The sequence below is a fragment of the Rhipicephalus sanguineus genome, chromosome 8, assembly GCF_013339695.2.
Source record: "Rhipicephalus sanguineus isolate Rsan-2018 chromosome 8, BIME_Rsan_1.4, whole genome shotgun sequence".
NCBI classification, from domain to species: Eukaryota; Metazoa; Arthropoda; class Arachnida; order Ixodida; family Ixodidae; genus Rhipicephalus; species Rhipicephalus sanguineus.
In genome coordinates, this window is record NC_051183.1 from 168,208,304 (window position 1) to 168,234,426 (window position 26,123).

General features: G+C 45.8%; 1 protein-coding gene across 1 annotated transcript; it reads left to right on the forward strand.

The window, feature by feature from the left end:
* The first annotated feature begins 77 nt into the window (after positions 1-77).
* LOC119402469 (uncharacterized protein CG1161) lies at positions 78-24,570 on the forward strand. The gene is made up of 4 exons (XM_037669625.2): positions 78-190; positions 11,246-11,355; positions 15,500-15,749; positions 22,524-24,570. The coding sequence occupies exons 1-4, from the start codon at positions 122-124 to the stop codon at positions 22,668-22,670; spliced, it is 576 nt and encodes a 191-aa protein (XP_037525553.1). The 5' UTR covers positions 78-121; the 3' UTR covers positions 22,671-24,570.
* The last annotated feature ends 1,553 nt before the right edge of the window (positions 24,571-26,123 follow it).

Here is a 26,123-nt window from a genome sequence, read left to right on the forward strand (position 1 = left end):
AGTCTTCGCGTTAATCTTGCGAAGCCGACGCAAGCCCGACAAGGTCGATCCAATCCAAAGCCAGTTTATCATCTCGGGATCTCGGGTACCGTGACAGCAGAGGTGGGAGACTGCGGCAATCATGAAGTGCGGTGATCTTTGTTATTTCGGCATTGCATTCGTCCTTTTAGCCTTCGTGCACTGCTGCGACGTAAGTAAACGCTTTCGTCGCTTCTCTCTCGCGCATTAGAGCAGCGTTACATGATTGCTTGAGCGCGCCCACGGGTTGCGATGACACACACCTGCGGGCATCTGCGTGCATTTTTTGACGTTGCTCGCACCTGCCACAGTGACGGACAGCTGGGAAAACTCAGTCGCTCTCGCTTCATACTCAATCATACTGAGTTGTAAACACCAAACGGAACCCTGCCGTGCGTAATCGAAATATCTGGTTTGAGGCACTTTTTAAAGCCAACCGGGTCGATGGTTGGCGTGCCTTCGTATCGAGAAAATGTGCGTGAGATGTAAGCGACGTGAAACACGAGTGTTCAACTACTGCTTCGACTCTCGAAAGCAGTCACGTGCATTTCGCGCGCGGTACGGCTACTGTGCTTACCCTCAGAATTTTGCTGCAAGTTCGGAGGTTCGCATCGTTGAGCGGCACCCTTTTAGCTTCGGTTTGTCGGTTACGGGCTGCTAAATGCAGCCGCTGTTGTCGAAATTTTAGCCAGAACGAAGGAAAGAAAAGCGTTCAGGCGGCGCCTGCAGGTCGTTGATATACATAACGCGCAGTTTCGGTTTCGTCACAAAAACATGTGAAATTCACCGAAATTGTCTGTTGCAAGTTTACGCAGCTGTTATCACTTATCCATAGAAAAGCTTGTATGCAAGGCAGAGGATAGATTCAGTGAACACTGATGCTGATGTATGGCTGAAATAGCTTGGCTTGACACGTACTAAAGATAAAAGGGGGGCTCAGTGTTATGTGCCACCTGTTCATTCTACTTAGTGTTTGTGTCGGGTTTCAGGCATGAACTTGCAAACCTTTCACCCGGTTTTTTTTTTTCTTTGTCTCCACAAAATCCGACTTGAGTGAATCAATAGGCATTTGAACGTTTTCTTAAAACCTCCCTTTACTGGTCGCCATTGCAGCATTTTGAAGAGAGGTAGAAGCACACAAAAAGCACGGACCAAAAAAGGCATACGTATGTGTGTGTGTGTGCAGTGCTGGGCAGTATCGAAGATACATGTATCTTAGATACTCTATGGCCATCTTGTATCTGTATCGCGATAGGTCTCAAAAGATGAGTATCTGTATTTCCGGTACATTCGATAATGTATCGTGTACCTTAAGACACAAGATACTTCTATCGCAACACACACAACCGCGTGAAACAATAATCGCTGGCCAAGCTCCGCTTCTCAAGCTGGTGCTGCTGCCACTAAGCCACCTGAATAAGTCTAAGGGCAGTGACGTTATTTTATTTTTCCACCGGAGTCTTCCAGTGAGGACAGATGAGGAAGACAAGCGTGCGGACGTCTATGCCCAGCCCACGTACCTTTTGTTTTCTAGATTTCTTTTTAGTTGTGCCAGTGCCGCGACACTTGCTCTTAGCCACTGACCAGCGCCGCGCACTCCACTGCGTGCGGCGTCTATCGCGCAAATTCTGATGTTGTTACAGTGTCGTTATTGAAGATTCTCTTGCTCCGTAACAAAATGTGATGCGTGCAAGAACAGGGTTGCTTTGCGTCGCGTGGATTTTACATATCAACGATTTGAAGGGTCTCGTGGTGTAAGTTTGACTTGCATGCAATGAATTAACTTATGTGCAAATAAAATTCTAACAACTTTAGCACCAATGGTACTGATGCTAGATCTAATAGGGCAAGCGTTTACCTAACAGAAAATATCTTGGCATACAGTATTTTTCACTTCCATCTATATTTATTCAAAGAATTTATGAAAGCATAATTTGATTATTAGCACAAGTGCTTTCTTAGCTGTCATTTTACATCACATACATTACCTAGGTCTCTGCACTGTTTTTCCGGTCTGGTCACTGCTGTATGTCTTTTGTAACGCGCTCCCAAAATAAGATTTCTGCTTTATTCTTCTAACTGTCTGCTTTATTTCTCCTACTGTTTACACATTTACACGTTGCCAAGGCGATTTTGAAAACAAATACATAATTATGTGGGCGTGCCTTGAGTATACAGTACAAAATATTCTGCTTACCGCTTAAGAAAATAGCGAAATTGAAGTTCAGCAAAACGGCTGTTTGGCCTAGTTGGAATTGGTTCATTATTTAAGAAGCGCACGATGACACGGGGACGAAGTATAGACACACACAGGACACGCGCTTGTCCTGTGTGTGTCTATACTTCGTCCCCGTGTCATCGTGCGCTTCTTAAATAATGAGCGAAATTGAGTTTGCATTATAATAATGGAAATAATTAGGAGCCATCTTAAAGATGTTAGGAAGGGAATTCAAGAAACATTGTTTTACTGAATGTTCCGTTTTACTCATGAGCGTCCCAACGAGCCGTTTCAGGCAATTTTCCATAGGCACCGAATTTTCTATTGTCTCAACAGGTAAGTTAACGATACTTCATGCTCATAGCTATTAAGGGCGCCGTCTGTATTGTGTTTCTGTACTTATTCAATGTGAATGTTTGATACACAACCACCTCTCTATTTCGCTTATATTTGTTTTCCTGTGTTAGGCCTTCTTATATATTTTTCATATTACTAATCGCCACGTAATGGGAGCTAGAAGCAGCAATAGCGCGAATAGCAGCGGTGTCCTGCTACACTTTGTGCAACTATACAATATGTCAGAGACATTTCTGTGTTGCACATGTTCTCTCGTTGAAGAAAAATTGCTAAAAGATTGCACGTTAGTGAGTATATCAACAAGAATCCCTTACGCCAGCAGCTAAGTAGAACATGGAAATTCATTGCAGTTTTACGTCATGTACGTATACACCAGGAGTCTGAAACTCAGCTTATAGGGTGTATGCACGACAGGCATCGACAGCGACATGCAGGCAAGTCTCGCTGTGCACTCTGGGTAATCCGCCATTTTGAAGCAATAACAAGCAGACCAAAGCAGGCAACGTTTGTGGACTGGTCGTCGATGTGTGGTCGCAGTCGGTCTCCGGGCGTGCGGTTTGGCATCTCTGTGCAAGAATGCAAGATAGTTTTGCGGCAAAATGACGCATGATCAAACGGATTATGCAGCGACGCTGTGCGTCAAAGACCAGGCGCGCTACAGTGAGAAAGTTGCCCTGTGTGGTGTGGACCCCTTTGAGCTTCGGGAAAGCGACTGAGTAAGAGACGTCAACCTGTGGCCGCGAATCGACGCCGCAGACATAAGCGAGTTCCTTGTTTTGGGGACCAGCTTCCTTACCCGCCAGCAACTAAAGGCTTAAAAAGGATTAGAAGGCCACAATTTTGTGACCAGCGGTTGGATGCGCGAGCCATCGGTTAAGGAAGTTTCCTCAGACTCCGTTATTCTCAAAACAAAGGTACGTTAAAGTGTTTTATTCTTCTAGCGGAATACAATGTTATCTTTTTGCCCAGGTCAACCACTCGCAGAGCCTCAACAGGCCACCTGTGGATTCATGGGCCGTGTGCAAGTGCGACGGTGAAGTCGTTGCCGCGCACTGTACGTGCATGGCCGGGAACGGCGATGCGTGCTCCCATGTCGCGGCACTGCTTTTTTACGTAGAGTACGGCGTGCGTGTGCGGCAGGAGCGTTCGTGCACGGACAGCGCCAACTCGTGGCTGTCGACGCACATCAGGAAATTGGATGTGAGGCCTAGTATCACTGAAATGGATTTCGCGTCGTCGACGATGAAAAACGACGATTAGGTGCCGATGCCAGTGCAGCTCGTGAGCCGAAAAGCCCTTGCAGAGCCAGCAGCACCCACTGGAGACTGTGGCCCTGCGAAACAGAGTACACCAACGCTCTGCTCAAATGCCTGCATCCGCGGTGCCCAAAATAACACTTTCACAATGACAGGAACGGGCAGCGCTTTAAAATAGGTAACGTAGGTGCGAGACTTGCATACCTGATAAAAAGTGTTGGAAACACACTTTGTACTTCTGCGGATTATCGGCGACACCCTTCCTGTTGAGGCGGGCGATCCACTCGCGCTGCCGGCGTTGCGACAGCTGCCTCGTCTTGCCGCATTCATGAACCCGCACCTTTGGAATCTTGAAAAACCGAAAGTTGCTGAGGTTCTGACTGTTCTGCTTAGCCTTCTCTTTCTCGGCTTTGGTGTACGTACGGCTTTTGCAGCCTACAACGGCGCAGTAAACCATGACAGCTATCGACTGGTCATACACGCTGCTTTGCTCGTCTGCTTGTTATTGCTTCAAAATGGCGGATTACCCAGAGTGCACAGCGAGACTTGCCTGCATGTCGCTGTCGATGCCGGTCGTGCATACACCCTATAGCCGGCAGGCCACAGTCGCGAAATTTAGCTCCAAGGGCTGGGACAGTGAAGATGGTGGGGAAGGACAGAGTTTGAACGAAATGACATTTGAAAGGAAGCCTTTCCGATATCATATATAGATGTCATTTCTGAAGTGGATTTGGACTGAGGATTCGAGAAACATTGATACCGATGTACACAACGAGTGAAATCTCGACACGGATTGAAATGTGGAGTTTTTGTTCCACGGTTATGCTTCAGCACATGGTGACCACATGTTCCTCACGAAAGAAATGTTTGAGGCCAGTCATGTCTGTGTAGCTTACGAACATACTTATTTGAAAATAAAAAGAAATAAAACGAACACGGTCATGTGTGCCGACCGGGCCGCTAGCGAACGGTCTCAGACCTCGTATACACCATGCGTCCCCCCCCCCCCCCGCAAACAAAAAGTCTGTACCAGTGTTGTTGCTGCTGTACACCTGTCCGGATATACGATATTGTGCAAACTGTCTTTTACGAACAAGGTAAAAGTCCACACCGGTATTTGTGCCGTCGTGCGAAGGCTTCTTATTGACGTTGTTGTGATTATATGGCAACCCGCTAGCTGGTCGGCAAGCTGAGCAGCAACTCCCATCAATTGCAAAAATGACAAGCAAGAACCGCTGTCAGTGAAATGTATAAAGGGTTGTCCTGTGAAGAAGCTAAAACAAGCCCCAATAAGTTGTTTTGGAAGGAAACTAATGTACTTTATGCGAAAAGGGCAAAACTTTTTAGATACTCAGAGACATTTCATTCAAGCGAAACAAAATAGGTCACAGAAGAAATTTTCAAGCAGACATTTTCGTGCATAGGCGTTCGCTGCTACAATATATGGATCTATAATAACAAATTTGAGAATCCATCGAAGTATCTTAAGATACAATTGCCAAGTATCGTATCGGATACAATTATTGCAGCAGTATCTTGTGTCTCCAATACTTCCTGCCTGAGTATCTTGTATCGTATCGCGATACAATTTCAAAGTATCTTTGCCAGCCCTGTGCCTTTTTCCGTGTGCTCTCACCTCTCTCTTTGCTGTGCCATTTTCGACAAGTGGGCAAGTACTGTTCTATTCCCAGGCTCCCGTCATAAATGACCTTGTGGCCCTCATAGTGAGACAACAGGACACAATGGCCGCCACATCACTGATGGGCTTGGTGTGTTATCTCCATGTTAGATGTGTCGTGGTCCATTTCTCAATGGAATAGACGAGAGTTTTGTTTTGTTATGACTTATTTCAGTGGCCGATAAAACATGGGCTTTTGTTAACAGGGATTAACTGAGTTTAATAAACGTTGGGGTACAAGAATAGGTGTGGCTACATGGAAGTAGGAATGTAGAGTGGAGAGTTCAGAGGCGGGGGAGCAGCCCGGGAGCCGGAGGGCCAGACGAAACTTGATACTTTGTGAGCTCCGAGTTCATAGAGGAGGAGGAAATAAACAGAGAGGGAGGAAGCGGAGAATCTCGAAGGAGCCTGGGGCTTGCGTAAGAGCACGATGGTTGTGCTATCTCTGGATCCTTCTTGTAACATCCTTCTTTTTTTGGAGTCAGTCTTTCAACCTACGATGAAATTCTCGAGTCTCTTTGGAAGCTGTATGGTTCTTCGACGTCCGGCAAAAGTTTCCATCTGCTTCGGTTGATCTGTCGCTCTAGTTGGCTGATTGACTTCAGTGTGTTGTTCCACGGAAAGGCTTGCCCTGATAAATACATACTCGGTTCCTTCTCAGGACGCTGTCTTCCGTCTGAACTTCACACGACCTGTCGTCAATTCCCTTGATTATGGTGCCTTTGACCAGTTTTCATCGGTCGAACTGTAACATTCTGACCTTCTCTTAGGCACAGTAAATCCTTCGATTATCTGTCGTGATAGTGCATGATTTTTCGCCTCTTCTGCTTCCTTCTTTCGCTCACATCGACTGTTTCGGGTTGCAGTAGCTCTGAAGCTGTTGGTACAGTCGTTCTAGTGCAGCTACTCATTAGCATTTGCGCTGGACTAGCATTCAGCTCTGCAGTGGCATGTTTCTGTAATCAAGAAACGCCATTTGTGGGTCTGAGTGGCTTTTATCTGCTTTTTTCAGGAGCATTTTCGCCGTCTTGACGGCTGATTCAGCCATTCCACTGGAACGCGGATATCCTGGGCTTGACGTTTTGTGTTCAAAGTTCCAGTTCTTCGTGAAGTTTTCAAATTCTTCGCTGGGGGGGGGGGGGGGGGGTGTGAATTGCGGTCCATTGTCACTTATCAGGATTCTCGGTATCATGTACTATGCAAAGTGAGCCTTTAGTTTCAGTACCACTTGGTTTAAGGTCATGGATTTGAGTTGGTCCACGTCCCAAAAGTTGCTGTAGTAATCGACTGTAACCAAGAAATCCTTCCCTTTGAATTCGAAGATGTCGCATCTGACTCGTTCCCATGGATAGCTTGGTTCTGGATGGAGCAATAGAGTTTCTCTTTGCTGAGCGTCTGCATGCTTTTGGCATATTTCACACCTCATGATGAAGTCTTTGAATTCTGCATTCATTCCTGGCCAGAAGACGCGTTCACGAGCGCGTCGGAGGCAGTTCTTAATTCCAAGATGCGATGAGTGGAGTTTCACTTTGATTTCATCTCGCAATGATATTGGGACGATTAGGTGTAAGTCCTTGACGATCAGGTATTCCTCAACTGTGAGCTCATCTCTGTACGTGAAGTGTATGCACATGTCTTTGGGTAGTTCACGTTTGTCCTGTGGCCAGCCTGACAGGATGATTGACTTTAGTCTTTGAAGTGAGTCATCACTCTCAGTCGCTGCTCTAATCTTTTCCAAGGTTTCCTTTCTCACAGGGACGTAGTGTACGACGTTCATGTTTTCAAGTTCATGTTCTTTGCTTTTGTTGGGAAGGAAGGCCCGAGATATCGTGTCAGCCAACATTAATTTCTTTCCTGGTCTGTGTTCGATTATAATGTTGTATCTTTGCATCTGATGGATCATGCCTTGCAGTCTTGGAACTTGATCCAATCGTTCCTTCAGGATTGCTTGAAGTGGTTTATGATCGCTGATGATCTTCGTTTCTTTACCGAATGTGTACTGATGAAACTTGTTTAAGGCGAAGACAATGGCCAGCATTTCCTTTTCTATTTGTGCATATCAAACTTCCGTTGGTGTCAGTGCTCTGCTGACGAAGTTGACTGGCTGTCCATCCTGAAGAAGAGTCCAAGATCGCTCGCATAACACTGGATTTCTAGCTGCTTTCGTGGATCGAAGTAGGCCAGAACAGGAGCTCTTGTCACGGACTCTTTTGCCTTTTCGAATGCTTCTTCTTGTGGTTTCCCTCTGTGCCATGGTGCATCTTTGACAGTGAGTTTCCTCAAAGGCTCCAGTACACGCGAGATTTCGGGCAGGAATCCGGAGAGGTAATTCATCATACCGCAGAAGCGCTGTACTCCTTGGACGTCAGTTGGCTTTGGCATCTGCTGAATTGCCTTGACCTTACTTGGATCAACTTTGAGTCCTTCATTGGTCAGTACGTGTCCTAGGAAGACGACTGATGTGGTTCGAAGCTGTGTTTTATCCTTGTTGAGACGGATTCCAATTTGTCGGCATCTCTGGAGTAGGCTTTCTAACTTCCTGTCGTGGTCCGCTCGAGCATCTTTTTCATTCTTGCCCACTCCGAAGACAAGAATGTCATCTGCGATGCAGAGAACACCAGGAAGTCCTTCGAGTGCCACTTGAAGTCTCTTTTGAATTATTTCGCTGCTTACCGCGAGTCCAAATGGCAGGCGGAGCCATCGGTAACGTCCTTTCCGAGTTTGGAAAGTAGTCTGCAAGCTTGATTCGTCATCGAGAGAACATTGCCAGTACCCCTTTCGCAAGTCCAGTTTTGAGAAAATTTTTACTTTAGCAAGCTTGGGTAAAGCATCATCAAGAATGGGCAATAAGTGACGTTCTCGCTCGAGAGCCTCGTTGAGCGCTTGGGGATCGATGCATATTTGCATTTGTCCATTTTTCTTGGTTGTGACAACCATTCTGCTGACCCATTGCGTTGGCTCTGTTACGCGTTTGATGACACCTCTTTTCTCCAGGTCCGTCAACGTGTTTTCGACTTGCGGTTTAATGCTGACAGGCACTCTTAAACTCGTTATTGCTTTTGGAAGCGTATCTGGCTTAGTGACCAAATGAACAGTTCCCGGGAGTGTTGCTAGAGTGTTTCCAAAGACGTCAAGGTATTTTTCTATTATCTGACTGTTGAACTGCTCTTCGGGAATTTCATCTATTCCAGCCACGAGGTCATAGTCTACAGTTATCAGACCCATTTTCTCAGCTGTTGTTCTTCCAATCAGAGGAGTGTGGTCTTCTTCAACCACTATAAACTCTACAGAATGTTGCTGTCCGTTCGCTGTGATGACTTCGAGCAGAGTTTTGCCACAGCAGCGCACTTTGCTTCCGTTCCATGTTCGCAGTGTCGTTGTGCACGGTTCTATTCGCTGTGCGTTGACGTGTCTAACTGGGATGACGTCTACAGCTGCTCCGCTGTCCACTTGAAATTTTACTGACTTTCCATTCACTGGGAGGAATGTGTGGATGGAGCTTGGTTGGTTGCTTTGAATTGCCAAGATGGTTTCGTCTTCGCTATCTGCTCCCAGGCCCGCAGCAAAGTAGCGCTGCTTTTGCAAACTGCCGTGAAGTGATTGTGCTCCTTGCACTTGCTGCATGTTTGCTTTCAAGCTGGGCATGCTTCTGTTTTGTGCACTTTGGTACAGTAGATTTCTGTGGCATTCCTTTAGCAAACTTTGAGGTTTTGGCTTTGGTGCAATGGACGAATGTCTTTACTGCGTGCACAGAATCGCTGCTGTTTGAAGTAACCTCTTTAAATGCTTGCATTTGAATTCCTGTTGCTTCATGAGCTCGACACACCTTTTCAACCTTCTCTAGTGTTGGACCTTCAAATTTGAGAATGTCTGCACGAGCCTTTTCGTCGTAGATACCACACGTGATCTGGTCGCAGATCTTTTTTTTTTTGTTCGTTTCCGAATGCACAGTCACACGCTTTGAGCTTCAAATCAGTTACGAAGCTGTTGAACTGCTCTTCAACCCGTTGCATGCGAGTTCTGAAGAGGTATCGCAAGTGCAGTTTGTTGTGCTTCGGTAAGAAATGCGCGTCGAGAAGGCTGATGTCATGAGCATAGTTGAATTCTGGGTTTGGTCTTTCTGCAGTTGATTCCCGGAAGTCCAAAGTGTTGTATATATCAAGCAGTGAAGAGCCTCCGATGGTCAGATGGTGCTCTAGCTGTGTTAGTTGCATTGAGGTACAACGTGAAGCTCTGCTTGAAGGCTCGCCATTGTTCTGCAGGGTTGCCCCTGGAGTCTAATTTCGCTGGTGCAAGAATCTTCTCCGTGGCTCATGCGCTGACTTAAAACTGGTTAACTTCTGACACCATGTTTTGTTATGACTTATTTCAGTGTCCAATAAAACACTGGGATTTTGTTGACGGGGATTAACTGAGTTTAATAAGCGTTGGGGTACAAGAATAAGTTTGGCTACATGGAGGTAGGAATATAGAGTGGAGAGTTCAGAGGCGGGGGAGCAGCCGGAGGGCCAGGCGAAACTTGATACTTCGTGAGCTCGGAGTTCATAGAGGAGGAGGAGGAGGAAATAAACAGAGAGGGAGGAAGCGGAGAACCTCGAAGGAGCACATGATGGTTGCGCCATCTCTGGATTCTTCTTGTAACAAGTTTACAAAAAGCAAGAAAATCAAGATGAACCATTGCAATGCCATCCATCCCTGCAACCTTTTTCATCTTCCAAGCCAAATCCGTTATTCTTCTTATTGAAAACGAAAATGGTGAGGCCACTGATACTTTCACAAGCAATTTGGCTAAGGTTAGTCTCAGTTAGTCTCCTATCGGCAGCGATAAAATCTTCATGAAGGCTCATCGTCACTTCAGCAATCTTGATACTTGATGCACTAATTATGGGTCATTTACATTCACGCATACCACATCGCATCTTTGGAACAAACTACCCACAGATCTAACAGAACCACAGTCATTTACCTGTTACGAAGCTAACCTACGTTCCTTTAAACTTGCGTCACTTGTCTGATTAGAATGTCTCTGTCACTATACTCTTTCACGTGCTCTAGGGTTTTGTATTAGAGAATATGACATAAGGGCCCACAACTCCTGTGCGAGTTATGATGCCCTGCCCTTGTGACATAACTTATATACCTTTCTACATATTCGAATGGTATTACTGGACAACATAGAGATACGTACACTCGACCATAAAAGTTATGACACACACGGTATAGGCAACACTTATTTCCTATGATGGCTGGGCCTGTGGCTTAAACTTCCAATATGTAGCAATCTTAGTGAGTCATGAAAATAAATTACAAGTGCCACACCTTGATGAAACAAATTTATGTTCTTTCTGTAGCCTCTACCCCCATAATTGTTCGTGGCTGACCGTACGTGCGTGCATCAGCTCTTTGTGCTTCGAGGTCATGCACGTCTTGAAATTAGCATGTATAAGCTTTCATGTGAGCACCTGTTAACAATCTTTGGGTCACTGAATTTCAGAGTGCCTTCATTCGCAATGTGCCACCAAGTGGTTTTTCAACAATGTCTCTGTTGGTTTTTATAGTTTGCGTACGGTCTAAGTACCTGCAAGCCTCGTGATTGTGTTGTCATCAGTTTTACACTGTAAAAATCGCAAGAAAGGGAAGGCGTATCTGCCTTCCCTTGTCAGTTTTGCAGCGTAAAAGCATGATGATGAACCCGCTTTGGTTCCTTTGCCCAATTAGGCGCAGTACGAGGATGTGCGCTGCAAGTGCATCTGCCCCAGCACTGCAGTGGTCAAGGGCTCCCAGACCAACCGCAAGCTCTACATCATGAATGTGCCTCCTCAGAGATGGTGAGCCCATCAAAGCTCGGTCCATCCACAGTTTGACACAATCTTGGCAGACCCCCAGAAGCATTTACTCTACGCCTTTTGTCAAATGCCTTTTGCAAGAAAATCTCCTTGGCTGCATCACTTGTAGATTCTTCTGCTTGCAAATCAAGCAGCTCTTGCATCAAAAGCAGCAAAACTGTGTGTAGGGGCATTCCCATGCCTTCCAATTTCACAGCAGTTGTTTACTCGGTGCCCAACCAAGCTGTGCCCTTTTGCTGTTAATCATACTGCACTGGTAATTGTGAAACGTTATGTCGCCATTTGTGACTGTGACCTCTCAAGCTTATGCATGCTTATTTCTTTGTTTTTATGTGATTGAGCTTCACCCACAAGAAAAGTTTACCTGCGCTTGGCACAGGCCACACTGCACTGCTCGAGAAACTTCTAGACCGTGTTCGACTATTCTGACAAGATTGAACACATTACACGAGTACTCAAGTTTATTCTAGTGCTAAGGTGAGCACCAGCACGAGCTGAAGTGTTTCAATACTCGCGTATAAAAGATGCTGCATTCCGCCGTCGACCACATCATCGGCGACAGACGTCTATGCTCACTGTTATCATTGTGCAGCAAGGGCTGCTTGTACTTTGAGTGTCTTTTCCTGGGCACAAGTTCGCCCAATAAGAAGTTTCATCTTCACTGACTTGAGTTTTGCATGCTTTTAACACAGCCACATGACAGTATGTACTGTAAATGAAGTTTACGTGCATTGCACATGAATGGTGAACTTCTGTTCAAGTAATTTCATTATTTTTCATATATAATAGTTATGTAATGTAATTATTTTTGGCCAACCGTTATTTGTCGTGTAATTTAGTTACATTTGGAAGCATTGCAGACAACTAATTAGTAACCTAATCGAATTATTTTTAGGAGTAATTGTGCCATCTCCTGTGGTTGGAAGTAGCCTGTCAGGTGCAGCTGTTGGTATGAATAGTCGTACAGCGTATCGCACCCGAAATCTGTCTTGTGTGGACCACTCCCGGGCTGGATCCACTAGTCAGCCCACTCTTCCGAAGGAACATGCGGCCGTTGTACTTGCACGTTGCAGCCCAATACTATTAAAACACACTGCAAAAACAACCACAGTGGGTGAATCATATATGAAAAAAAAGTCCAATGAATGGTTGGAAGTGCTCCCGAACAAATGTGTGTTGTTAATTTAGTGTTTTGAGGGTACCATGCACATTACTGTGTCAAGCGCAGGTGACGTGCTTGTGATCTGCATGATGCAAACGCCCCTTTCCTTCCTCCACGGTTTCCTATTTAGACCATAGAAGGTCCGGTTTCTATATTTCTGTACCCACTGTTTGAGAGCATTTGTGTCAAAATAAAATATTCGTGAATTGTTTTTCTTTTCTATGATATCAAAATTCATTAAAAATTTTTAGCCTTCAGTTCCTCTCCTCATTCTTTTTACAGCAGAGCTGTTAAGGTTGACATTGGCCGTATGTTGTAGATAGAAAATTATCATCATCATGGACCGGCACGCGCCATCTTCGTCCACTTTTTCTTGCCTTCCTCTTCGTTCTCCTCTGCTTTGCTACCAGAAGACGTGCACCGATTTGTCCAGCAAGGGTGCAATAACTTTATGGCCAAGTGAAGAAAGAAAAAACCGAATTTCTTGGCGAACAAAATTTTTTAACGCGAAAGTGTTTTATGCCGGGGTCCACCAAGACCTCAGTGAGGTATCTCCATCACGGAAATGACGTCGAAAAAATCACACAATCAGATGGCAAAGAAAAAAGTTCCGTCACCGGGCATCGAACCCACGACCGCTTTGTCCGCAACAGCAGATGCCAGGCACGCTATCCACTGCGCCACAGTCACAGACTCTAAAGGCTCTACAAATGCGCCTTTTATAACTACCACTCTCCCGGTCGGCGGGGTGGTGTTGCCCTCTGGGAGCGGTAAAGTAAAGTAATTCGTCATTACTGTGGCCTCCGCGATTAGCACCTGCAACGCGTTACACGTCCTTCCCATTCGTGCGTTTTCAATAGAAGTTCAATTTTATCATTGCCTTAACGCACCGTGAGGTGGCGACCTTAGCCAAGCGTCGTAAAAGCGTCAGCCTCGCTGATAGCTCTGTGCCGTGCGCCTGCCTCACCTGGCTGTAACGCCGCGTTCCCCGCTCACGTGCTCGCCCCTAGAAAAATCGCGGCTGGGCTACTAGGGCGGCACGACGCGCTTTGCGTTTCCCTCTAGTCCGGCCGTGCTGTTCAATCACATTTCAACATGCCGCGGGATGGCGACCAAGTTCTGCGTCCAATATGCGATGCTCTTCTGGCTATCACACCTAGTTCTCTGATTACGCTTTCACCGTTAACTACTACACCGCAAGGGTTTGTTTAATCATTTAGCAGGGACGTTAGTCGTCGGGATAGAGATGTACCACCAACCATCAAAGTGGGCACATCTGCGTTAAATGGTGCTCCAGACATTGTGCAAACTCCGATATATCAATGTAAAGTGAACATTCAGTTACTTCTGTAAGGGCACGCTTTACTTTCGTGTTATTCCGATTCCTATGACGGAGGGATCAACCATGTTTTTTTTACGATAAATGGCAGCGCATACCGGGTTAAGACACATACACGAAACACGAAAAAAGATGACACTGGTGCTGAACTTCAGCTAATCTTTACTGACGACCACATTTGCTTAAATAGCATCTTTTTGCACATGTGTATTGCATATTACTAGAGCAAATTCCAACGACAATCTCAAGAGCAACAAACGCAGGAGCTGCAATCAAATCACAAAGCAAGAGCGAAAGAATTCAAGATAGCAAAAACCAAAAAACCAAACCACCACAAAAAACAAAACAACGTCACATGTTTATACTAAAAACTTGCTCTCTACTCAAGATAGAGCAACCGATGGGCAGCCAATGCACTCTTCCCTCCTTTCCAAAATTTCTGCGGCTTCTAAAATTTCACGTGCGGTTTTGCCTTTTTCCTTACACACAACCCTCGTGTTGCCCAACATGGGTGCGCAGCCGCAGTCCCTGCAGTGTATGGCAAGGTGGTCTTTCTTGGAGCAGTGATAATTGTGCTCTGTGAGCCTCACAGTATGGGCTCTCAACACGAGGCTTCTAGTCCACCAGCTCTGCTTGTGCGACTTTGTGCAAGATGCGCTAAATTTTTTTTGTCAGCCTGCAACTTTAGCATGTGAATAATTTTGATGTAGGACATTATGATTTCTTAACAGTGCTTTGTTCCTGTTCTATACCAGAAAAGTGCTCTCGTTTTTGTTTTATTTACTAACTGCTCCAAAAGACTGTTTTCTGCCCCAAAAGATGTTCCAGAAGCTATCTGAGCTTTCCTACCCCTTGGTAAAGGAAAATAAAATTAGCAAAACAGTGACTTGCCACTGGCATGGACCAGTCTTAAAACCTTTGTGTTATGCTTGCTGTCTGCCGATTCTTGAAACATGAAACGTCAGTCATGTTTAGTGGCTTTCAGCTTGGGATGAGTAAATGCTAAAAGCTAGGTGGGCAGATGAGAGAGAAGTTTGTGGTGGTAACATGGCCACAACAAGCACATGACCAGGTTGATTTGAGAAACGTGGGAGTGCGCTGAGGGCAATGACTGAATACACTTGGCCTTACTTTCCGCTTGCAAGCAGTTGTTAATGCGAAAGCCTTAAGCGGCTGTCTTGGAGCTCCTGTCCACGAGACTTGCACTAGACTGGGAGTCGCGCCTGTCCTCGTAAGTCTCTTCTTGTCCCTGTGTGTTTGCACGAGTAAGTGAAGAATGAATTTGTTGCAACCAGGCCGAATTGCAGTTTTGCTTCAGTCTGTAAGGTCTTTCAACGCCTTGTCCAAAAACCCATCCTACCTTCTCCAAGCGAGTGATGACGTTGCATCGTGACGTCACTACGTGATATCGCATGATAATGTGAACAATTGACATCGTCGATCGGTCAAAGGTGCAACAGACCGTGAGGTGCAAAAAGCAGCGTCAGTGGATATTGGAATTGACTGAGAACGTCCAAGTTATTGCATGCCTCTCGCACTGTGGCTCATTACACCTTGCCTGGTCCTCGATTGTATCAAATAGGCTTCCTACTTGAAATGTTACATGCCCAACTGGTTGATTGCAGCAACTGTGAAGGGGTGATCCTGCCCCAGGCCAACGACATCAAGGGCCGGGAGAGTGAGTTCTGTCCGCGCTGCAAGTGCCGCTATGAGCGCCGCAACACCACCACCATCCGGGTGCTGGTCATCCTCATCATCTGGGTCATCTCCCTGCTCTCGGTCTACATGCTGTTCCTCATGTGCCTCGACCCGCTGCTCAACCGGCGCAAGGCAGCCTCCGCCTACCAGGAGCACGTGGATGAGGAGCTCAACTTGGTGGGTGTTGCAAGGGGGCACCTCACTACAACTGGCAGCTATGTCAAAACAGCAATGTTTAGTTTTTCTACAACACAAAGCCTCATGTAAAACATTGATGACAGTTGCTGTAGCCCCTTCAGCGGCAGTGGTTACGTTTGCGTACAGTTTGTTTTTGCTGTAGTCAGGTGCAACTTTACAAGTCTTCATTCTAAAAGACTGGTCGTGCAAACACAAGAAAGAGGTTTCTTGTAGAATGACCAACCAGCTCAGCTCTCTGTTATTCTAGGCTTTAGAACTCTGCGGCGTTTCCTGCTGAAAGGCAGATGCGCACAATGGCAGCACCAGTGGGTGCGCACTCCAGACTGACATCATGAGCTAAACGACCGGTGGAGATCATTGCCATGTTCATGAGCGGGACTATTTCTTTGGTCGTATGGGCAGGGATTCTCCGGACTTGTTAATTGCACCCTATTATCGTTGCGTCTTCTAGTGGGCAAGAAAGAGCACAATACATTGTGCATTGGATTAACTGAACCGTCTGCATAATCAGTTTGTCTTCAGTGTACTGCGAGTGACCACAGTCGATTACTTTGGTGAAAGCACTACTACGTTCACTGCCCTCATTCAAGCAACGTCAAAAGTGTAGCTTTTCTGTAGTGCAAACGAATAGAGCCACAAACAAATTGTGCATGCATTTTGAGAATAAGCTTTGATTTTTATATGAAACAATGAAACAAGACTGACTTCAGAATATATTTTTTATCACATGGTAATTACGATTAAGTACTGAAACTTGCAGAAAATAACGTTTATTTTTTAACTACATTGTTGAGCACCTTAGAATGCTCTTGTGTAAACCTTGCATCATAATTGACACCTGAAGGGGATGTAAATGTAGGGGCAGGTTGCTTTACAACTGGTTGCAGCATTTATAAAAAGCAAATGCCAAATAGGGTCCAGGCACAGAGGAACACTAGCATAAACTGGCATTTAATCAACAAATATTGATCATTGTCTGCTTGAGGGACAAGGTACATTTCTAAATGTGTCTATATTTATAGTACCAGAGTGAAGCGTGTCTGTGCAGCTCATTAATTGCAGCAGCACTGCTAACTTTACAACACATGTGCTCTTTGCTTGCTTCTGATAGAAAAGAATATCATTGGGCCTAGATGAAAATGTAAGTATGAACGTAAGTGATTCAGAGCCTTTCAGGGAGCCTGCATTTGTTAGATCGCATTTCAGTTCTGTGATGGCCTTTGGTCTTTCTCGAGAGGCGTGCAAAGAGATGTGGTCATATAGGTCTAGAGACCTGGTATGGTGGCGCTGCTGCTCCCGCCTTCTGTGGGGCGAGCGCCGCAATCTTAGTTGGGCAGAATATGTGCGCGGCAGTGGCAGTTGCGGTAGCAGCGTTTCTTTTAGAACAGCAATCTTTGTTGGCCATTTTTGTGCATAAATGCACCGTGCTGACTCGCGTTTCGGTGGAAAGGCAGCCTGTATCATAGCGCTAGCAGACTCTGAGAAAGACACAACAGGAACGTCCGTGTCTGCTAGCGCTTCAATAGTAGCCCAAAAAGCCACTTTGTCAAAGCCGGCCTGTCCACGGCTCTCGCCGTCATTCAACTAAGTCCCATTTTTTTTTAACAAAATATTTGTACCGCTACTAAGAACGAGGAAGAAAAACGAGAGAATACAGGATAGGATCTCTCGTTTATCTTCCTCGTTCTCAGTTGCGCCACAAATATTTCGTTTTAAGCAATGCACTAACTCGCCCAACGTACACTCTGCTTAAGTCCCTTTTGACCTCAAGGCACCCAAGAAAGGTCCCGCTTACTGCTGAAAACCAAGCTATGAGCACACCCTTTTGTAGTGAGACAAAAAAACGCAGCTGCGTGCTGCGGTAACGAGAGAATTACAGCTGCTCTGTCCCTTTGAAACCACACTGGGAGCCGATTGAACCACAAACACCATTTCGGGCCATGTGAAGCGCCCATCAATCCCTTGTTAGTTGTCGTCTGCTAGAAGAGCGCGTCGCCGGCTCTCGCGTGAACATGACTACGAGAAGCAACCACCCTGTGTTGTTCTGCGGTTTTCGTAGGATTGAAGATTTAGACAGGTGCTTGAACGAGAGTTCCTTGTCGCTTTGCACGAAGTTGTACGCCAGTGGTGTGGTGTGAAAGAAGAAATTCCTCAACGTGATGGGGATTGTCAAGGAGCGCATATAGTGCAAATGAAAATCATGGACTATGCATAACGTATGAGTGAGCTTCTTATTATTTTTTTGTTGCTCTGTGGGTGCTGAGCTGTCGTTCCCAACGAAGTGGACACTGCAAATGCATGTCTGTTTCTGCACTGACTGCCACTGCTCGCCGTTCAGGCAGACACGACGAGATCATGCGTCAGAGCAAAATACGCTGGCGTTGTGCCCCTCTAGACGACAGCCTGCTCCTTCCTTATTTCTTTTTGTCCTACTATGTCTCTGTAAACATATCAAACAAAAAATAAAGGTTGCATGAAAGTGGGATCATTTATTGATCAAGTTCGAGGAGTTGTTTACATGCCGCTCAGCTGTGGTCGAAAGTTGTCTTCTTTCATTTTCGTGTGATTTCTGTGGGAACTTTTATAACTCCTTTGCCACGTGCGTGAGGGTGCGCTGCCACCTCGGCTTCAAACATCAGCGCACGAGGCCTATAATTGTCATGGTAAATGTGCAGGTGCCCCAAAAGTAAAACGGAGCATGCGAGCTGTAGCCAAACGGGACGAAACTGCATGCCAGTGTCCTCTGTCAGCAGACGCACTGCAGATAGCGAGAGTGCGTCAGCGCAACCGGCTGACCTATCCCGATATTCTGATGCTCGCTTTCTCACCGGTACGAGCAGAGCCATGCTGCCGCCATCACTGCTCATCAGGGGTGTTCTTAATTCTTTATGCATTTGTTTTTCTGTGTCGTGAATGTGGTGGGTGGGTTCGAGCCAAGGATGCAGGTCTAAGCCCGAGGGCCGGGGAGTCAACACGCACGCTCCAAGTCCCCAACAGAAGTGCCCCAGTTTATTGTCAGTACACCCTTTATGTATTACATCCTATAGAGGGCGCCTCATATTCGGTTTGGCACTTGCGCCCTCTACAGTGAAGAAAAGTTTGGAGGCGTACCCTTTCTGCTTCGCTAAGAATGCCACGTGATCACTTTCCCCCTGACGAGCAGTGACGGCAGCGGCGCGGCATTGCTCATACCTGTGATAAGGCGAGCATCAGAATATTGGGATGGGTCAGCTGGATGTGCTGGAGCGCGGTGGCATATGGTTTTGCCCAGTTTGGCCACAGCTCACGTGCCCAGTTTTACTTTTGGGGCACCTGTACGTGTAACGATATAACTATAAGTTTTGGTTGGTAGGAAAGCATCTTGATCAGCGATGCTAAATTTCAATTGTTGATTGATGGGGCAGTGAGAAGCTATTGCTCTATTTAATTTTATTAAGTATGCATATCACTCTGCGAGGTCATACGTAGCTTAAAGGGACACTAAAGAGCAAAACGATTTTTCTCGCATTAGTAAAGTAGTCTTCCACGATACCAAAAACACGCTTTCTGCGCGAAGACGCTTAATAAGCGAGAAAACGCGCAAAAATAAAATACAGGTGGCGACGCCACCTTGGAATTCCCGCACCATTTGCCGTGACATCACATATTTTTGACGGTGCCTGCTTGGGCCTACGTAGTTCCTAATCGGTTAAATCGAAGTACATTGTCCTCTGAGAGGGCCGGAGACTTGACATAACGAGTTTGTGGAAATTTCGTCAAGCCAGTGGCGCCAAAATACGTTAAATGCTCTTTGAATTCTTTTACGTCACGAATTACAAAGTTTGGCGCGAAATTTAAAAATGAAACTTTGAACTTGGTTTTCCAGGGTGTCTACCGACCGGGAAAACCGGGAAAACCGGGAATTCTCAGGGATTTTGGGTAGTCTGGAAATTCTCAGGGAAAACTCAGGGAAATTGTGCTCCCATCAGGGAAAATCCGCAGTAACTTTATTGAAAGGCGACCAAAGTCGCGGTAGCGCTTGCTCGATATTTTGTGAATGCATTTTTCAAATCAAACGGCCGCTGCGGCTGCGGGGAAGTGGCACACCTCGATGCTGTCATCGCCTTCGGAGCGGTGAAGTGGGAGAGAATCCGGCTAATGCGTGGCATGCGGGAACCGCGAACCACGACACATCGTATCGCGCAATGTTGTCAGGGTGTTCTGTGAGTACGCGGTGTAGTTCTGTAATCTTTCTCGCGCGTGCTGTGCGTTAGCGCCCGATATGGTGTTTTTGTTATCGCCGCGTGTCAAGTAACAGCATGATTAGTTGTAGTAGATGTAACGAGCTTGAGTTATCTTGCAAGCGATCGCGATCTTTAAGGAAGCGGATATCGCCGACAAGGCTGGTATCTTGCACGCCATCCCGATCGGCCAGAAAAAAGACGGCGCGGCGCTTTTTGGCGGTTATCGGAGAGCTCACTCGCTCTGATCCCGAGCTCTAAAGATACTATTTATGACTCTGTGAAGAATAGAATAAATTTCCAGGCGAGAGCGAGCGTAACTAACAGGCCAATTCACAGCAATTGAAAGCTTTCTTTTTTTTCTTTTTTTTTCCGGCGAGGGACTGCTGAAACAAGTTTTAGGCAGTCGACCGATATTTTTGGGGGCTGCAGCTTGCAATTACCAGCCACACCACGTGGATGTTTGCTACAAAGCCGAATTACAAAACTTTTCAGTGCCAAGGCATAGCGGTGACCGAAATTCGCGACACCGGCACGGGTCCCACTTGATCGATTCGGTGCGCGATGTCGGAAAACAGAAACGTGACCATAATCAGATGTGCCGTAATTCAGGCTGTTGCCGTGCTTTCATGCGATCTTAGCCCGCAGCTATATTGCTTTCTTTTTTGCGATAGCAATTATATAGACATTCCGACGCGAATTTTTTGCCTTCGCCATGATCTTCCTTATCCAAGTCCAAATCGCGATTACATCACCCCGCGCATCGTATACTTCATGTGCGCGAGCGCTGCCGACGAACGGGGCTCAAGCAGAGATGAAACGAGCCGACCGTCTCATTCGCGCGATGGGCACATGGAGATAGGAGCCGGCGCGTTGATGAGAAGGTGGGGGGGGTTCTGCGTGAGTCCGGCAGGAAGTGCGTACTTTGTACCAGCGGGCGTGGTCGCGTGCGCCGCGGTATCTTTAGAGGGGATCAGCAGACGGCTCATACCTTTGTAGGATGTTGTGCTCTAATTGCAAAACTTCCGTTGAAGCCAGCAGTGGCAGATCCCGGGGGGGGGGCGGTAGCGGCGATCGCCCCCCCCCCCCTAAGCCAGCCCCCGCCCCCTCCCTTCAAGACCTGTCGTCCACCTCCTTTGTCAGGCTGCCTGTTGAGTTTGCCCCCTTTGTCAGGTTGCTTTGCCTGCCACTGTCCAAAAGGGGTAAAGAGAATCTTGTCCCTGCTCTCTACCTCTCTCATCGCTCTACCCTTTACTGCTTCCCTATGCACATTTACAACGAAGGCTTCTTAGGCACCTTCTGGGCTGTTGTAAATATGCGTGACCCACCAAAATGCACTGCTGAGCGGTGGCTTCAGCCTTTGTACCCCCCCCCCCCCAACAGGTACCTGAATCCGCCCCTGAGTCTTAGTGCAGCGGTTGCGTTTCCTGAAGGAGCGAGCTGCTAGCCTATATTCATATAAAATTCTTCTTTGTTGCTATCGGATTTACTATTTTGCTCTCGCGGTGAAACTGTGACTTTTTTTTCTAACGTGGGAGGGTTTTCGATGTTGTGCGTTCGTGGAGAGCAAATGGTTCGGTTGGGCAACATGATAGCAACGGCGTTGCATTGCTCTGGGCAACGCGCGAGGATTTGACAACAACCCGCAGCAGCAGAACAAGCGCAATTCCACAGTGCATTAAACCCGCATTTGTTTCGTCTTTACATGTGACACTCAGGCTCAACAAAATTGGATTTTTTTCCACGCAAAAAATAAAAAAAAGTTTTTTCATGTTGCCATATTAGTCGAGCATTCTTATGGCATTTTCAGTTTAAGATTAATCCTTCAGAAACTATGCCTTGCATGAAAGGTCGAATTTCAGTTTAACGAAGTTTCGATATAATGAAGTGAGTTCCCGCTTTTACCAACTTCGCTATATTGAGGTTTGTCTGTTCTATGTACTATTCAAATGGGATTAAGTCGTTTTCATTTTCTAACGTGCGTATTAGAGAGTGACATCACCGAGCGATATGGTCTCTACCCATCTTGACATAAAACAAAGTTCTGTTTCGCTCAGGGAATTTTAGCAAAAACACTCAGGGAAAACCTGGAAAACTCAGGGAATTCAGAAATGTCAACTCGGTAGACACCCTGTTTTCTCCTCTAGTAATAAACCTATGGTGGTGAAATAAACTACACAAGAGTTCTCCGAGCACACTTTATCAATCTAAACCAATTCATTGTTTCTCTTTAGTGTCCCTTTAAGGGTATGATGTTTAGGAAGATGAGCTAATACTTAACTTTGCTTGCTTTTTAAAAATACACCAAGGAAGCAGGTGTGTATGATGATATGTATTAAATCATGTGCATCACTTGGCCACCATTAATCCAGAGACTGTAGTCCTAAAGAAACTTTGATCTTGCCTACCCTTCATTTCAAACGTGGGCACTTGAGTTTATTCAGACAAGGTGCCGGGTGATGACACGCAATAAGCTACCATGGAGGGCATGTTCTGTGTGTGCCTGGCATAGACGTGTGCGTGTGTCTTGCAGGAGGAGCCCCTCCCAGTCCACCAGCAGCGCACTCGTCGCTCGAGCAGCAGCGTGCTCAACAAGGTGGGCCAGCAGCAGGACAAGTGGAAGCGGCAGGTCCAGGAACAGCGCAGGAACATCTACGACAAGCACACCATGCTCAACTGAGCTCTCTCTGCGTGTGCAGAGGAGGCTTCTTTACTTTTTGTGGCCCAGCTTGACGATGCCTAAATTGCACTGACGTTAGTCCGGTGAATGAGGGAGTCTCGTTAGGTCGGCCTGACACGAGTCTAGTTTGAGCAGGGGCACTAAAGAGTAAGCCACTTTACGGTAATATAAAATATGGTTCTAGGTCTACATTATTTGAAAATGCAAAATTTATGAGGAAAAGACAACTATGGATTCCATACTTGGGAAAACTTTGGATTGCATGCTGGAACCACAACCCAAGTAGCCCGTGAAACAACACCAATTTCAATTTAAATTTTGAATTTCACTTTATTTTAAACATACTACATAGACAATGTGAATGTGTCCACGAGGTAAGGCAAAAGGAAACATATTGCTTCCCATTGGGGCTGTCCTGGTGCAGTCAAAGTTGTCAGAACTCGTCTAGTTAGGCGTAAGCTGCTTTGAACCTCATGTAGTCTGTTTTGCTACATCCATTACATGATAATAGTGGAGTTTTCTTTGTCATAAGAGCGATAATAATGAGTACAGTTAATTTTCTCCCTATAGCATCCCTTTAACAGGAAACAAGCAAATGAATGGGTGTGCACTGTGAATATGAATGTGCACATTTATTTTGGCTCGCCTCCGGGTTACAGCAGACAGCTAACAGGGGCGGTGATTTTCCTCTTGTGTACAAAAATGCCTGGGTTGTTTCATAGATTGTACTAATATTGACAGCTTTATCATTTCTATCTCCGGCTGCACTTTCGGCTCTTGTGTTAGAGCAAATGTGTAAACCTTCCATTTTCTAGTCTGTTTTTTCCTTATCTATTAAATAAAGTTTCATCACAAGCCAGGAGATGCCACAGGAAGTTACCATCAGCATGTACAGAGAGTGAAACATGGCAAGTTAAGGTTACACAATGCACATACTGTCTTCAGTTCGTGTTATATATAGGCGTAACTTTGAGCATCAGTGCCATTATTGGCGAGATTCGTAGTGACATAATGCGGTGATATTGAGTGGTTGCGCCTACTAGACATGTTCCTGAAAGTTTCGATGTTGCACTTCAATCTGTGAGCACTGTGCACCTTTCTCAGGAAAGTGATGTGCTTGCAAGCAAATATCTCCTTTGTGAAAACTTCCCGTCTAAACTGTGCTGAGCCCACTGCGCTATTTCTGATGTTCTCGCAAATGAAACTGTTTGCAGTAAATCGGAGCACCGGGTACACCGAACTTTCAGCTAACCTGCTTGGTCATTCGCTCTCGGATGCTGTACAGATTTCCCAGTGCTTGCAGTCTAATACAGTTTTTGAGTTAATCCAGAATGAATCGGCAGTCATGTGTGACAATGCCAAAGGAGGAAAGTTCCTTGCAATGGAGTTATGGTATCATGTGTTGTTGTTTGGCAGAAATATTGTACACTTTGTGATACAGTTTGTAGTGAGATAGTACCACTGGTCCATTCTGCCAACATGGACTGTGTTCTCTGATCTTGCTGCATCAGATCTACCATTTGTTGTGTATGAAACACACAGGTCTACTGCATAGCATAACAGCAAACTGGAAATTTCAGCAAATGCATTGCTGGCTTGTCCAAAAACATTAAATTTCAGGCAGTGTGAAAGATATTCACATTTTGGAAATTTGCTGAAGCACTTTGTTTTTCTATATATATATATATATATATATATATATATATGCAGTAAAACCTCGGTGATATTTGTATCACCGAAATATTTGTATCATACGAAAATTGTACCAACAGAAAACATGCCAAAATAGTAGTATGCAACGAAAGAAAGCTGGTGTATGTTTTCATGTTTTGTTTTTTGGGGCCGCAGCAACGCCACGAACAGCTCTGAATGACTGCCAGTAAAGTTATTAGACATCAGCGATAGTACTTGTACTCGTAAATATATGGCACGTGCACGCATGTGTAATTCATGAACCAAATGTGTTCTGACCCCTGACCGCTAGTAGCCCCTTCTGAATTTTAGTATGCTTTTCTGCATCACACCAGAGTATTGCGACGAAAGTGACTTCAGGAGCGGTTGGCACGCGATGGATTCTTTGCAAATCGAAGAGTTGGCCGTCATGCGCGACCCCACCAATTGTGCATGTTGACAATGCGAGGCCTAGCTCCTTCGCCAATACCATCTGCTTTCTCTTTCGGTCCTCGTCAACCTTTCATTGTACATGTGATTGCGAGGACATGGCTTGCATCGACGTGGCAGGCACGTGTAAACTCAGTGCAACGACGCTGCCTCGAGCGCAGCAGCACTTGTCAACACGTTGGAGAAAAAAAAAAGTGGGATGCCGTCGCCATCTGTAATCTAAGCGCGAAGGCACACAAAGGCACATTAGGGCCTCTAAGATTTGTATAGGGGTGTGCGAATATTCGAAATTTCGAATATTTTTCTAATAGTATTTGCTATTCAATTCGATTCGCACTGGAATTTTACTATTCGAACTTCCCAAAAACAAATACAGTCAACGTCCAATTGAAAGTGACCCCTTCAGATTTTCAATAACCTTCACCTCATTACACTCTCATATTGCGGCAAAGCTGCCTTTCAAGCTCCGTTACGGTCGAACTTAGCCAAGAGACAGCCAACGTCCGATTGGAAGTTGTCCCTAGATTTTCATAATCTTCACCTCATCACACCCCCGTATTGCGGCAAGGCTGCCTTTCAAGCTCTGCTACGGTCGCAAATGTATTAACTCAAGAAAACGCTGGTTCCAACATGGAGATGAAAGATGTGGCAGAGGTCGGGGCTCAATTAGTCCTGTTTTGGACCTGAAATTTGGGCGGGAAGTCCGAAAAATCGGAAGCCGAAGCTTTTTCGCATACAAAATTTCAGATGTTTTAGATATCGACGTCTACGAGGAAGATTTGGAACTCCGGACTTGAAGGGAGCACACCCTTGTCCGCCACATCAGTTGGGCTTCCACAGAAGTTGAAAGAGGAGGAGAGGCTGAGGAAATGGCATCTTTGCCTATCACGTGTAAAGTGTTGTCGGCAACACTTTGGTTGCACCAAATCATGTACATAAATACAATTTGGCCTCTACATTGCCTCATTGTTGATAAGACAACTATGAAACACCACCCCGTGCCAGCGCTTCATCAACCTAGCAAAATGAAACACTTTCATGTTGCTATCTCATATGAACATACTTAGGGATTCTCTGCAACTTTTGTCTGTAATTTCACTTCGATGTATTCGAAAAATGTTTGAGAAATATTCGAAAATTATTCGATTCGATTCGCATCCAAAATTTTGCTATTCGCACAGCTCTAGACTTTGCACACAATCTCGGAGGATACGACGCACTGCTGATGACGCCATACCTGCACTTGGCTTCCCACGCGTGATTGCTGTGTCTTCTGCAACAGCACAGGCAGCACCTGTGCATACCTGCACGGTAGCGTACGTTTCGATCAAG